Source organism: Centruroides vittatus, unplaced genomic scaffold (genome assembly GCF_030686945.1).
Source record: "Centruroides vittatus isolate TY-2023 unplaced genomic scaffold, ASM3068694v2 contig_347, whole genome shotgun sequence".
Lineage (NCBI taxonomy): Eukaryota > Metazoa > Arthropoda > Arachnida > Scorpiones > Buthidae > Centruroides > Centruroides vittatus.
In genome coordinates this window covers 2,312,326-2,325,666 of record NW_027122171.1, presented here as the reverse complement: position 1 = coordinate 2,325,666, position 13,341 = coordinate 2,312,326, and the positions used below count along the sequence as shown (strand labels likewise).

The window sequence follows — 13,341 nt, the reverse complement described above, 5'->3', positions numbered from 1 at the left end:
TATACAGTATTATGTAACTGATAGAATAGAACTTATTAGGCAAATGCTAAGCCCTCACAGTGGAACACGTTTTATTATTAAAAGTAGGATAAATTCTGTATTTTTTAGTAAATATAAATAAACCTTGTTGGTAATAACAAGAGTAGAATACTCTTGTACTCTAAATAATACGTGTTTGTACAGTACTCAACAGTTGTAATGTAAAAATAGACAATTCAGTATAGGCTATTTGATTTAAAAAGAATCTTAATTAGCATTAATAAAATCTAATTCCTTTATGTATAAATGTTAATAAAATGATACTATATAATAATTGATTGCTTGTGATATGATTTATTATCGATCTAAATTCTTTTATTACTAAAAATCCAACTTAAAACCAATATAAACATAGGATGATACAGCCAACGTCGCACAACGATTGACAGCAGCGCCTCTAGCGGCAACCTCCAATAGAGGGACAGAAAATAAGCTCGATTTCGACACTATTTTCTAGCCACTTTAAAAAGGGTAAGAAACACGTGGCAGTGTTGCCGGTGTGTAGACTACATGGCGCACCCTGGTGGTGGAACCCGACATAACAAAAAATTAAATATTTTTCTTTAACAAAAACTTTCTGTTCAATCCAATATAACCTTTATCAATCAATCACGGCATCCGAGAAGTGGGTGAACGCAACGAAATCTAAGTAGTAAGAGGAAGGCTTGAAAAAGGCTAAGATGAAAAAGGAACTTTTCGCGAAGCATGAAAGCGGTAGACGTGTGGCAGATCTAGCGGCCATGGTTAAGATGCCGAAGTCGACAGTGTGCGACCAGTAAATGCAATTTTCATTTTATTATAAACTATTAACACATATTACTTATTGTTTTAATTTATTAATAAGACATTTAATTGTGTTATTTTTAGCTTAAATTATGTTTATTTGCTGTTTTAAGTATATCGAAATGGGTATTGTGTAGGGTCTGAGAATGGATCGACTATATTATTTCTAATGGGAAAAATTGTTCGGAGTTCGGAATAGCCTCCTGAAATGAATTAAATTCGATGTACGAGGCATCATTATACATGATTATACCATGCTATATAAAGGAAAGGTCAGGGCAGTCTAATAAACCTATTCACTAAAACCAGTCCTCATTTCTTTCAACGTTTGCGTAGAATCCGCCAAATTGCACAACGTGTAACGTTGGGTTACAGCTGAGTCTGGTTACAGTAACAATATACGAACTCGACTATTATTATTTGTTCTTATATTTTTATTATTATTTTTATACACGTTTTACATGCGCATCTCTATATTTTCATTTATTCGTAACTTCGAAGGTCCGGATATCGATATTTGAAATATTTATTCTAGAATGTTTTAAAGATTTTGTTCTACTTGATTGCGATCGTCGCACAGTGGTTCCGGTAAGTGGCTTGACAAAACTATTTTTTCGTTCTTTGTGGTAAAAAAATATAGGAAAATGTCTACTATTGACACAGTGAATTATTAATTTTTAGTACGAATAATAATTTTTAAAAATTTTGGTTTTATTAACGCAACAATAATAAAATAAGGTGATGAAAAGAACACTGACTGTAATAAAATAAAATATATATTTGGAATACAGGCTTTGCTGAGATTTATTTCTTTATTCGATTATCGTTATCACTGTTATTGGCAACTTCATTTTGAGTAGTTTCAAATTCTTCGACGGCCGGATGGCCGAGCGGTCAAGGTGGTAACCTGCCGCTCTGGGGAACCGGTTTCGAATCCGGACTGGTCGATAAATCCCCAGGAATTTTTCGGGAATGGTCCGTCCGGATATATCGGACCCCATCCCTCACCAGCGGGTCTCCCCATAGAGAGGTTTCAAGTCGACATCACTAGTGACGTCATGAGCATGCGCAATTGTCCAGCGCCATCTTTATGACATGTTTACGTTTTGTGTTCACGTGCGCTTTAACTGGAGTTCTTGTGTTATTTTTTTCGTCGCGAAAATCACTATGGTGATTTGTTGTGTAATTGGGTGTAATGCTAGTTCACTCAAGAACAAAGGAACATCTTTTTTTTTAAATTTCTGGCATTATTTGTCATCAAGGATCCCAAACTGAGGAGCTTTCACGACGAAGGCAAACTGCACGGCTCTCGCAAATTAACTGGAAAAAATTCGTTACGAATAAAGTGAATATCAATACAAGAGTTTGTCAGAAACATTTCATTTCAATATTTACGTTAATAAACACTAAGTTATATTTTAAAACCTAAAAGAGTTTACTGATTTGTTATATTAATTTAGTTATTCGTTTATAAATGCACTATACCTAACTAATGTAATTTCAGGCTTTAGCTAGTACAAACTTATAAACATTACACGTTAAAACTAAAAGCAAGTAGGCTTATTATATGCTAGTTTCAACTAGAAAATAAAGGTACTGAACAATTTGAATTAAAAAAATTTCCACAGCTGTTTTTAATTAGACTTTTTACTTTCAGACAAAAATTCTTTGTTTAAACTCGTGTTTTTACGTATTTCTTAACTAACAAAAGAAAACATATCTTTCCAAGCAATATTACTTCGCTGTTATTCATTACTTTTATATCAGGAGAAACCCAGCCACTTGTTAAATAGTTATGGGCCTCTAAAGATTTATAAGCTTTCATTTGTGACAGGGTGTAGAAATTTGTTGTCAAAACCAAATAGTTTATAATGTCACCAAATTCTACTTTCGGTCACAACTCTTGATCTACGACAAAGTCCAATAAACTGGCTTCGTATGGATCGCCTTCACATAACGAAATTTTCTCTTCGTATAGAGCTGCATCTCGTCCTGTTACTGCTAGAATAGCCCGCAAGAAGAGAATCTTATTTTTAACTTAATCCATGATAATAGAACTGCAGTATTTTTGTACGTTTAAACTAAAAAAAGACATCGAATAACAGACCACGTGCAAGCTAAGCGAGCGAAAACTACCACAAAAATGGCCAATGGGCGTGTAAAGTACTTAATTTTAGTATCTTAGGAAACCGACTATAATTACGGTCGGTAAAACTTCCGTTAACCTAACGGGTACTTTACGCGGATTAGAGATTAGTTTGCCAGGCCTGGGCTTTTAAGCGTGCACCGAAAAATTAGTAATAACGATAAATATCAAGTCAGATCAAAAGTTCAAATATATTTAATTAGCAACTAGAACGTACTACGTACAAAAAATGCCAATAATCCAAACAAAATTTATTAACGAAAATCAACCCGACAATAAACTCAGCTACTTAGCTTAACTTAATATTAATTTCCCCTTTGAAAATTCGACAATCAAATACTTAGAAACTATGAACAAAATCTCTTACTAATTAAACGTCTATCCTTCACCTCACTATACGAAGAAACTATTTCCTCAATACTTTCGATATCGTCAAATCGTCAATCGAACTCCTCTTTAACACTTTGGATCGTCCAATTATCAATCCGGACTTCTATCAGAAAATACCTCGCTTTCGAATCTACCTCGCTCTCACAGTCGCCTCGATTTGGAATTCACCTCTCTTTGGAAATCACCTCTTCTTCTTCTTCGGTTAACGTACGGGTTTTATACTGTGAGGTGACGTCACACTTGAGCTGGGTTACTCCCCTTATTTACATACTTAGTTGCTAACATTAACTTTCTTTTCTGGCAGCTTTAAGTTTCCGACAAAGCTTATAAACCGTTTACAAAATATTTATCATAATTTTCTGAGATGTTTAAGACGGTTTATCAAGTATTTCTCTACTAGTGATTGTGGGGACTCCCCCCTCCATTTTTTTTCTCTGCGGACTGTTACTTTCGCCGGGCAGCGCAAGTGCGCAAGATTTTTCCTACGGCGCTTATTTCTCCGTGAGTTGTTTTATCTTCATTTTTCATTACTAACAAGAGAGTGGTGGGGAACCTTCGTCCTAAATAAACATAAACCCCAAACAAAAGATAATAAAACAGAAATAATAATAAAATAAAAATAACGTTCGGACTCAGTTCCTTACAGGCGGAGCAAACGTGTGTTTTATCACCTGACATGCGACCTTGAAACCCCTCTATTGTGGGCCTGGTCGAACCCATAATGGGCTTGCTAAAAGAGGCCCTCTTAGTGCCCACAGGGTGGAAAGAGATTTTTAAAAATGTAATGACGTCCACCGTTTTTTAAGCTTTTTACAAAATTCAGCACTCGTTTACGAATATGCCCATCAGAATCTTCCAGACCACTTTTACTCATTACATAATCACACACACGGGCCAATCTTCTTAAACGTTCGGTTCGTTTTTCCAAACTTCAAATAGCTGTCCTCTTAAAATTCCGTTCTTCATTACGAAAAACTTAATTTCAAGAAAATTGGTTTAACATGGTCATAAAACAAATATACTGTACTTTTATACTCAGATGACTAATTGAAATGTTGAATATGATTTAACAACAGACTTCAACGACCTTGGCTATTGCAGGCCTAAAACTAATACCAATACCATAAAAATTGAGAGAAATATGGCCTTAGAAATAGATCAAAACAGAGAATAAAAATAAGTAAAAATTTTAAAATGTATTAAAACTAAGGGTACACGAATATAGTTTTATTTACCAAATTCCTTTATTTGATCTGACACAAATTACATGTTCACAAGGAGAAAATCAGAAAATAATGCAAAGATTACTGTGCTAAATACGAGACATTTGCATACTCCTGCACGAATTCTGTTAATTACTTTTTAATACCGGTTGTTACTCATAAATACATAACTATTTAAGATCACATTAAGACATTATTTAGGCTGCTTTGATGTACTTTACAACAATTTTAACGTTTTTCCAGTTAGATTATTAATAGAAACTGCTACGCGTTGTTCGATTCGTATTTTTCGTGAGGAAGATCGGTAAAATACAGGTGCGTATCGGTCGAAGGACGATTTAAGTCAGTGATTACGGTGACATTTCGTACTTCGAACGATTCAGAATTCGAACGGCAGCTGAAATAAATTAAATTAGAAGTACTGTACGAGGTACCATTGTAGTTACAAGACTGCAATCGGCAACTTTAAAAAGTGACGTCGTCGGCAGAAAACGCGTTGATGACTTGGTAATTCGTCGCTCAACTTTAACGAAACTTGTTTTATTTTGTTTTTATTCTCATTTGGGTTATGATATTCTTAAAAATGTGGCGATATTTTGCGCCGTTTTTTCTGTATTTAATTACGACCATCCAAACAATCTCAGACTTTTAATACATGTATAGATCTTGCAATATTCAAGACTATCTATCTATTTTAAGAACTGTGTAATATGTAGTAAAATAATAGTTATTCATGATTACATAAATATTCATACTCATTCAAAAAAGTTGATAAATTGTATGTGTATGGGACAAATAGCATTGAGACTGAAAGTTGTGTTCTAGGATTGACCTGAAGTTGAGTGGTGGAATTTATATATACTGTATTAGCACTCCTTTCACCTGGAGTTACACAGAACCATTGGCAGCTTCAACTGAATCCGACTGCTACACAATATGGAATTCTACAGAGACCACAGGCACTTGAGAATACAAAAGCAATTGTAGCTAAGATTTGAAGTCCCCAAGACAGAAAGCTGAGCTAAGCTGTGTAACCATCCAATATTAAGCTCCTTTACAAGTGGAGCTTAAAGCAGCTGCTTCGTTTTGTGATAAATTTAGTCATGTCTATAAGTTATTCCAATTGAAAGATTATAATGATTTTATCGAAGGCTATTGCCCTTTACTAAGTGGTTTTGTTTTCTTGCTTATACAGACCATATTTCTACAAGCAAAAGAAAAAAGGAATTATATGCTTAGAAATTATGCTTTCTTTAAATATACTTTTGAACTGCTAATTGATATGTGAAAATTGATATAATTTTGAAGTAAAAAAGAAAAAAATGGAACAGTGTCTTTGAATAATGCTTAAAAATTTAGGTTTTTCTCCCTCTTTACAGGAAATAACTAAATATGTATATATCATTGTCAATTGCCAGCTTTTTTGGGTCCTGTCAGCTTTTAGTGCCATGCTATAATTTGTCAGCTTTTTTCTTCATTTCATCTTTTATTCTGGTACTTTTAAGTAATGGTACTTTAAGCTAGCTGAATTAGGATTCATCCATACTTCTTTTTGCATTCATCTGTGAAGAATTGCTAGATTGGTCAAGTAATCAAGAAATGGAGACTTAAACAATTAAATTGCATTTAATTAGCACGTTCAGCTTTTTTCTGCCCAATGCCAGCTTTTGAGGAATAATCTTTGTCTGTTCAACATTTTGAAGTTGTCACGTCTGATATCATGAGTTATATTTCATAATATGATATTATTTTCCAATATATACTTAGTAAAAGTTTAACAATGATGGAAAGAACATATTTCTTATTTTCGAGCTGTATTCAATAGAAAATTTAGCACTATAAATCCAAACGAACATCAAACAAAAACTGGAGGAATATATAATTCATCCAACACAACCTTAATTACTCCAGTTAATCACGTTCATAAATCTTCAAACGTTTTCGACCCATTCAGCCCAATTTAGCACTATGACAAATTTTCTAAAAACTGCAATAATTGTTTGAAAACAGCATTTTGTTAGCATAAGTGAACAGAGTTTATAACAAATACTTTACACTTTTAAGGTTTTTTATTTTTAACTCTTTCCGCCCTGTGGGCACTAAGAGGGCCTCTTTTAGTAGGCCCATTATGGGTTCGGCCAGGCCCACAATGAAGCGACCGGGTGGTGAGGGACGGGGCCCGACATATCCGAACGGACCACCCCCCGAAAAATTCCTGGGGATTATTCGACCCGTTCGGATTCGATCCCGGGTCCCCCAGAGCGGTAGGCTGCCACCTTTACCGCTCGGCCATCCGGCCACACACTTTTAAGGTTATCACCTTAAAAGTCCAGTAATAACACTTTAATGGAAAACTAACGTTTTTGACTGTATCCTGGTCTTCCTCAGGTTTCTAAAACTTAAAATTTATCTAAAAATGAAATTAATAAAATAAGAAATAGTCATACAAAGAAATATAGTGGACAATAAGTATATTGTCCCAATAAATTTGTTGATCTAACACAGAAGTTAAGCCCACATATATAAACATATATTATTATTGGACTAATAAACTTACTGGTACATTATGTCTATTTGTTTTAAATAGAAATTTACACTCATTAGAACACAGTAAACTTACTAGGTCTAAATCTTTTAAAACCAATAAATTTTTTGAATGTTTAAATCTGTGAATTTTATATATATATAAAACATATTAAGATCTTATTACTTATTAATGAAATTTTGAATGTTTATTAGAACCAATAAAACCATGTAATCTGTTTCAAATGTTAATTTCAATAAAAAAAATTGTCCACTTAACTAAGGTGACCAACTATTTTTTGTTCAAAAAGAGTACACTTTGCAAGTATTTCATAGGTGAAAAAAAAGAAGAAAAAACGATAAAAACTTTATTTTCTTTTAAAAACATATTTTTCTTCGAAGTGGATTTTTTTTGCCAAATGAGGATGTTCGTCTAATAACGTAGCCACATCTGAACAACTTTCATTTTGCATATTAAATTTGACTGTTAAGACGGCAGATAATGTTTTTGCAGAAAGTTGCGACTTCTCACTGCTCCAATAATCATTCCCTAGTGAAAATACCCTTTCAACAGCAGCATTAGTGCCTGGACAACATAAGGAAATTTCTATTAAAACTTTTAAATTTTCATGTGGGATATGTTCTACTCTAAAATGCCAAAAGATTTCTACCCATCTTTTGTCAAGTTCTATTTTCTCATCGTTCCATTTCTTCAATTTTTCTTCATTTAAATATAAATTTACTCTTCGAATTTCTTCAAAGAGAAAATTGTCATTAATAACAATATCTTTTACTTCCTTCATTACAAATTCGACTGCTGAAGAAACTTCTTTCCATTCAATTTTACTATTTAGAAGGGTCCATTTGAAACAATTTAATGCTCTGAAGTTCACTATCCATTCTTCGATATATTCATAGCAAATTTTATAAAAATTTTTAACTTCTTTTAAAAATTCATTTTTTATTCCGGGATTGGAATCTTCCAAAACGGTCAGTTTATTCTTTAGAATTAGTGGTAAAAATCCATCATTAAATCTTGATTTACATTGCAGTATGAAATCGTTTAATATAATACAAACTTCTGCTGCTGAAATTTTATCTCCTTCAATTTGTAGAGTAATTTTATGAAACAACGACGCCTGACTGTGAATAAAATAAAGCATAGGTTCTGACATATCGTTTTGAAAGAATTTCTCCAAAATTGTAGGACATTTGTCAAGGCTTAAAAAATATGAATGTAGTGGATCATATAACTGCAAAACGCGTTCTAATGCTGGAGTTAAAGAAAGCCATCTGACTTTGGAATAACCAAGCAGTTTTTTGTATTGAACACCAGCCTCTTCACAAAATTCTTTCAAACTTGCTACCCGTACTGTAAACCGATTGAAATATAAATATATATTTGTAATAATTACTTCCACATCTATTGACATTGAACTTGATGCTGTATTGATGGCATTTGATATAATGTGAGCATTACAACCAATTCCCAAAATATTTCGTTTCAGAAGATCTTGTAATTTTGTGTACACATTATTGACACCTTTACGGGTGCGTCCTCCAAAATTAGTATTTGTGTTATCAGCCGAGAGCGCCAAAATTTTCTTATTCAAATTGTTGTCTGTTATAACTCGAAATAAGTGATTAGACAAAATGTCTGATGTTTCCCCTTCGATTGATTCCAAATTTAAAATCTTAATTTGAATACCGTTCTTAATATTGAAATACCTTACTAAAATTGGATAAAGTTTTATTTCATTGTGATTCGATGCATCTGATAGAATAGATATATATGATACAGAATCCAGATTTTCTGATAGCATTTTCTTGCAGTATTCATTAAATACGCTGGTTACGATAGACTCACATTTTGTTCGCGCACAAGAAAATTTTTCGTCACAAAATTTTTCTAATAATTTAGTAGTGCAGTCGATGCTGCGAAAACTTTGATTATGGATTATTGTGTGAAAAGCGAAAGTACCCTCCATAACTGCCAATTTTTTTTCATTAGTTCCAAAAGTATTCCCTTTAAAAAATGTTGTCAGTTTAGATGTTGCTGCTGTGTCATGAGACGTTTTATGTACTTTAGTTTCAATGTGTGCCGTTATTGCACTACGTCCATGAATTGCAATTGAAAATTTCTTATTGCAGATTGTGCATTTAACCAAGGAGTCATCATTTCGATTTTTAACTACAATGAACGGAAACTCTTTTTTTAAATTTTCGTTTAAACGATTTTTCCTTCTTTTGTTATCGCTCATATTTGAATTAATAATCTAAAAATTATATTAGTAATATATTTTTTATTTTGATTTTAAATAAATATTATAATCTGATATTATTTAAGTAAAATGAAAATGAAACTATAATCCTTACATGCAACTTCACCTTCACTAGATAAATAAAATTTTATTTTGTTTTGTACCCCTCAAATCTTGTTAACTTGAACAAAAAGTATGAAATTGTTGGTTTTCTTTAACCTCAAATTAATTAAACAGAAAGGGAATTCCCATAAAACTTTGCCGTACATACTACGCATGCTCGTGTCTGGTGTTTGCCCTGTCCTCTGACGTGCCGGAAACGGCAAGCAATATGCGCGCGTGAAATTCAAATCACTGTCAAAATAATTTTAAATATTTAATTAATAAAATTGAAATAAAATAATCTAAAAAAATGTTTTAGAAATACAAATGAGTACTTTCAGAGTACAGGATTTGAAAAGAGTACGGTTTGCGAAAAAATAGTACAAAACTCAGTAAATGAGTATAGTTGGTCACCTTAACTTAACATTACATAAAATAATCTGATTTATGAAAAGAACATGCTAAAGGAAGCAATACCTTTGCTGTTGATTTATGAATTTATTGATATTAGGAATGCATCTGATTAATACTTTTAAAATTAATATTAAGTGATGTATGTATATGGATATATTATGGTATATATTGTTAATTAATCTATAAACACAAATGCATGGAAACAAAGTATGTCAGTGGAATTTGTTGGTTTTAATTAGTTTGTCCATTCCATTAGAAATTGATATTGATTTTATTAGTTTCTATTTTTTTTTAACAGGAAATTACTCATTTACCATGAAATCTAATTGTAACAAATGACACTCAATGAATAGTTTCAATCACTTAAAACAAATCATAAATGGGAAGTTTTTTAATTATGATTAATTCTTTTCGTAATAATCATTTAATTTGTTTATTCATTAAAAAAAAACAGAAAAACATATTTTCAGTTTGAAAAATCACTTTTATTTATTTACTAGCTGTTACCCGCAACTTCACCTGCACGGATTTTGCAAGCAAACACCATTTATATTCAGTATTTCAACAACCATAGTAATTGTTATATAACACCTACTGCTGAGAATGATGAGAATTGTTGAGAATCAAATGAACTGTTTTCAATTTGATCAATTTTCTGGAATGTTTACAATCGTTCTATAATCGAACCAATATGCAATAACAAATTCTAATTTAAAACGGTTTGAACATTTGGTTAAAAAATCGAAATATATAAAAATATTTATAACAATGTCTGAAATGTTATCGATTTAATACACTTAAGTACTCAATGAAGACTAAACATAGTTGAAAACAAAAATCACATCTGAAATAGTATAGTAGAAGCATTCTTCAGGTTAAACCTTAATCCTTTCCCTCTCCCCTGTGGGGGAATTTTGAAAAATCCCTTCTTAGTGTGTGTTTTCATGACATCCTAACTGTGTACCAAATTTCATCTCTAGGCTCAGCAGTTTGCTCTGGGCAATGATGAATCAATCACCCAGTCAGTCAGTCAGTCAGGACAAGTAATTTTATGTATTTAGATTACTATTTTTAAAATAAATGAAAGTAAATTATGTGTTTTTTAGATGAGTATGTGTTTTCCTCTATTTATAATTATGAAATTATAAATTATTAAAAAATAGATAGAAGTAAATTAATTGATGAAAAAAGTTTTTGTTATTAAACATATTTGAAGAACATTTAAAAAAAAGTTTAATTTTTAGAATAAGCATGAATATAGTAATATTAATCTCATATAATTTATATTATTTTTTTTATTTTTCAGTATGCTTATTTACATTGTTATAATTTGAATAAATTTCTGAAGAAATAAACTATGGAAAAATTTCTAAAACATAGGTACACACAAAATATTTTAAGTATTTATTATAAGATTAAGATATTTTAATTATTCTGATGTAAAGAATAATATAATTATGAATTATATTATTCTTCTTATTTAAAAGAAAATGTGTTTAAGTTCCTTTTTTAAAAATACTGAATAATAATAATTGATATAAGCATCTTTATCACCATTTAAATTGAAATTATTTCTATAGAAAGGATTCAAATAGTTTCAATTGACAATAAATGAAATTAATTGCTATTATTTGAAATATTGACAATTGCTATTATTTAATATGAATTATTTTGAATGAATATTTCGGAATATGAAATGATATGAAACTTTCATGTCAATATTCAAAAATACTATTAATGTTAAAATAAATCAATTGATGTCAATAAATATTTCAAAATGAAAGTATATTAATATTGATGAACTAGCCACTGTAATTACTCAACTAAATTAATTGATGCACTTTAACAACAGATGAAGTATAAAAAATGCTAACATTTTTGACCTGATTACTGGGCCATTTTCAAGTGCTTGCAGTTGAAAGTTAAAAGCACTTCAATTAATTTGGATTTACAGTAGGCCTATATTGATATCAAATGTTTGGATGAATTATATTATTATTTAATATCAGTTTTGTTCATTTATTTTTGAATTCTTATGTTGGGAAGTTTGCCTGATAATTATAATACATTAACGACTGCTCTTGAGGCAAGAGCAGATACAGACCTCACTCTTGAATTTGTAAAGATTAAGATCATGGAAGAGTATGAGAAGCAATCAAGAGGATTGCTTGGACATACCATGAATATGGATGAAGCCATGGCTTTGAAAACATTTAATATTAATGTTAAATTTCTCTCCTGTGTGTAGCAATGATTTGTGTTATATAACCTTTGTGTTTGTATTGTGTAGCAACACTTCGTGTTATATAACCTTTGTATTATTTTTCTAACAAATAAACGGCCATGACATGGCATCTCTATCAAGCCTTTTTGGTTCAGTATGACTTTGAAACAGACCAAAGTAGTTGTGTATGATTTTATACTTACTTGTAAGGTATTCTTGTTGCAAGTTGTGTGTTCACTATCTGTGAACACATAACTTGCAACAGTGATATATTTAACAGGTTATGGGCTCAGACACAGGTATTTACTGAGTGAATAGTGAGACAAAGTTTTATTTTACATAACGGGTTTATTTAGCATACGTGTACAAGAACAAAGACAAGATGGCCGATAGTGTGAAAATGGTCATCACGAAGTTGAACAGGAATAATTATCCAGCCTGGAGGTTTAAAATGAAGCTGCTACTTATTGACAGTGACTTATGGGATGTTGTATGCAATCCACCACCTGAACCACAGACAAATGAATGAAAACTAAAAGATGGAAAAGCAAGAAATAAAATTGGTCTTATGGTAGAAGATTCGCAATTACAGCTCATCAGAAAAGAAAAAAACTTTAAAAGAAATGTGGGAATCGTTCGAAAAACACCATTGAAGGTCAACACTTACACAAAGAGTAAGTCTGTATAAGAAATTATTTCACAAAATATGAAAAGGGGCAGGATATGGAAAGATATTTAAATAGTATAGAGGATTTAGTAGATGAGTTAACTGCTTTGGGAAAAAAAATGAGTGACAGACTCATGGGAATTCTTATGTTGGGAAGTTTGCCTGATAATTATAATACATTAACGACTGCTCTTGAGGCAAGAGCTGATACAGACCTCACTCTTGAATTTGTAAAGATTAAGATCATGGAAGAGTATGAGAAGCAATCAAGAGGATCGCTTGGACATACCATGAATATGGATGAAGCCATGGCTTTGAAAACAATGGTCCGTAAACAGAAAACCAGATGTTACTATTGTGGGGGTCCCTATTTGAAAAGGGATTGTCCTGAATTGGGCAGAGGAAAGAAAAAGAAAGAACCAAAAGTAAAATTAACTGAAGTCCAAGAAGAGTCTGATCTGTTGAACAATGATGAATCACACGAATGCCACTCTGCATTCTTGCATGAATGGCATATTTTGTGTGCTCAGTGAGCACACAAAATATGCTATTAGGTATGAAACAATGTC

The 13,341-nt window shown here is 31.7% G+C and overlaps 1 protein-coding gene across 4 annotated transcripts in view; it reads left to right on the top strand.

Moving 5' to 3' along the window:
• The first annotated feature begins 791 nt into the window (after positions 1 to 791).
• The window catches only part of LOC136974310 (cilia- and flagella-associated protein 43-like), a 124,541-nt gene continuing 111,991 nt past the window's right edge, over positions 792 to 13,341 (top strand). For 3 of the 4 annotated variants that reach the window (XM_067269156.1, XM_067269155.1, XM_067269153.1), the window contains exons 1-2: positions 1,387 to 1,410; positions 11,188 to 11,261. In XM_067269156.1, coding sequence (XP_067125257.1) covers positions 11,239 to 11,261 — 23 coding nt within the window. In that variant the 5' untranslated portion in view covers positions 1,387 to 1,410; positions 11,188 to 11,238. Of the gene's footprint in view, positions 815 to 1,386; positions 1,411 to 11,187; positions 11,262 to 13,341 lie in introns of those variants that run through there. The other variant, XM_067269154.1, reaches the window with a different exon arrangement.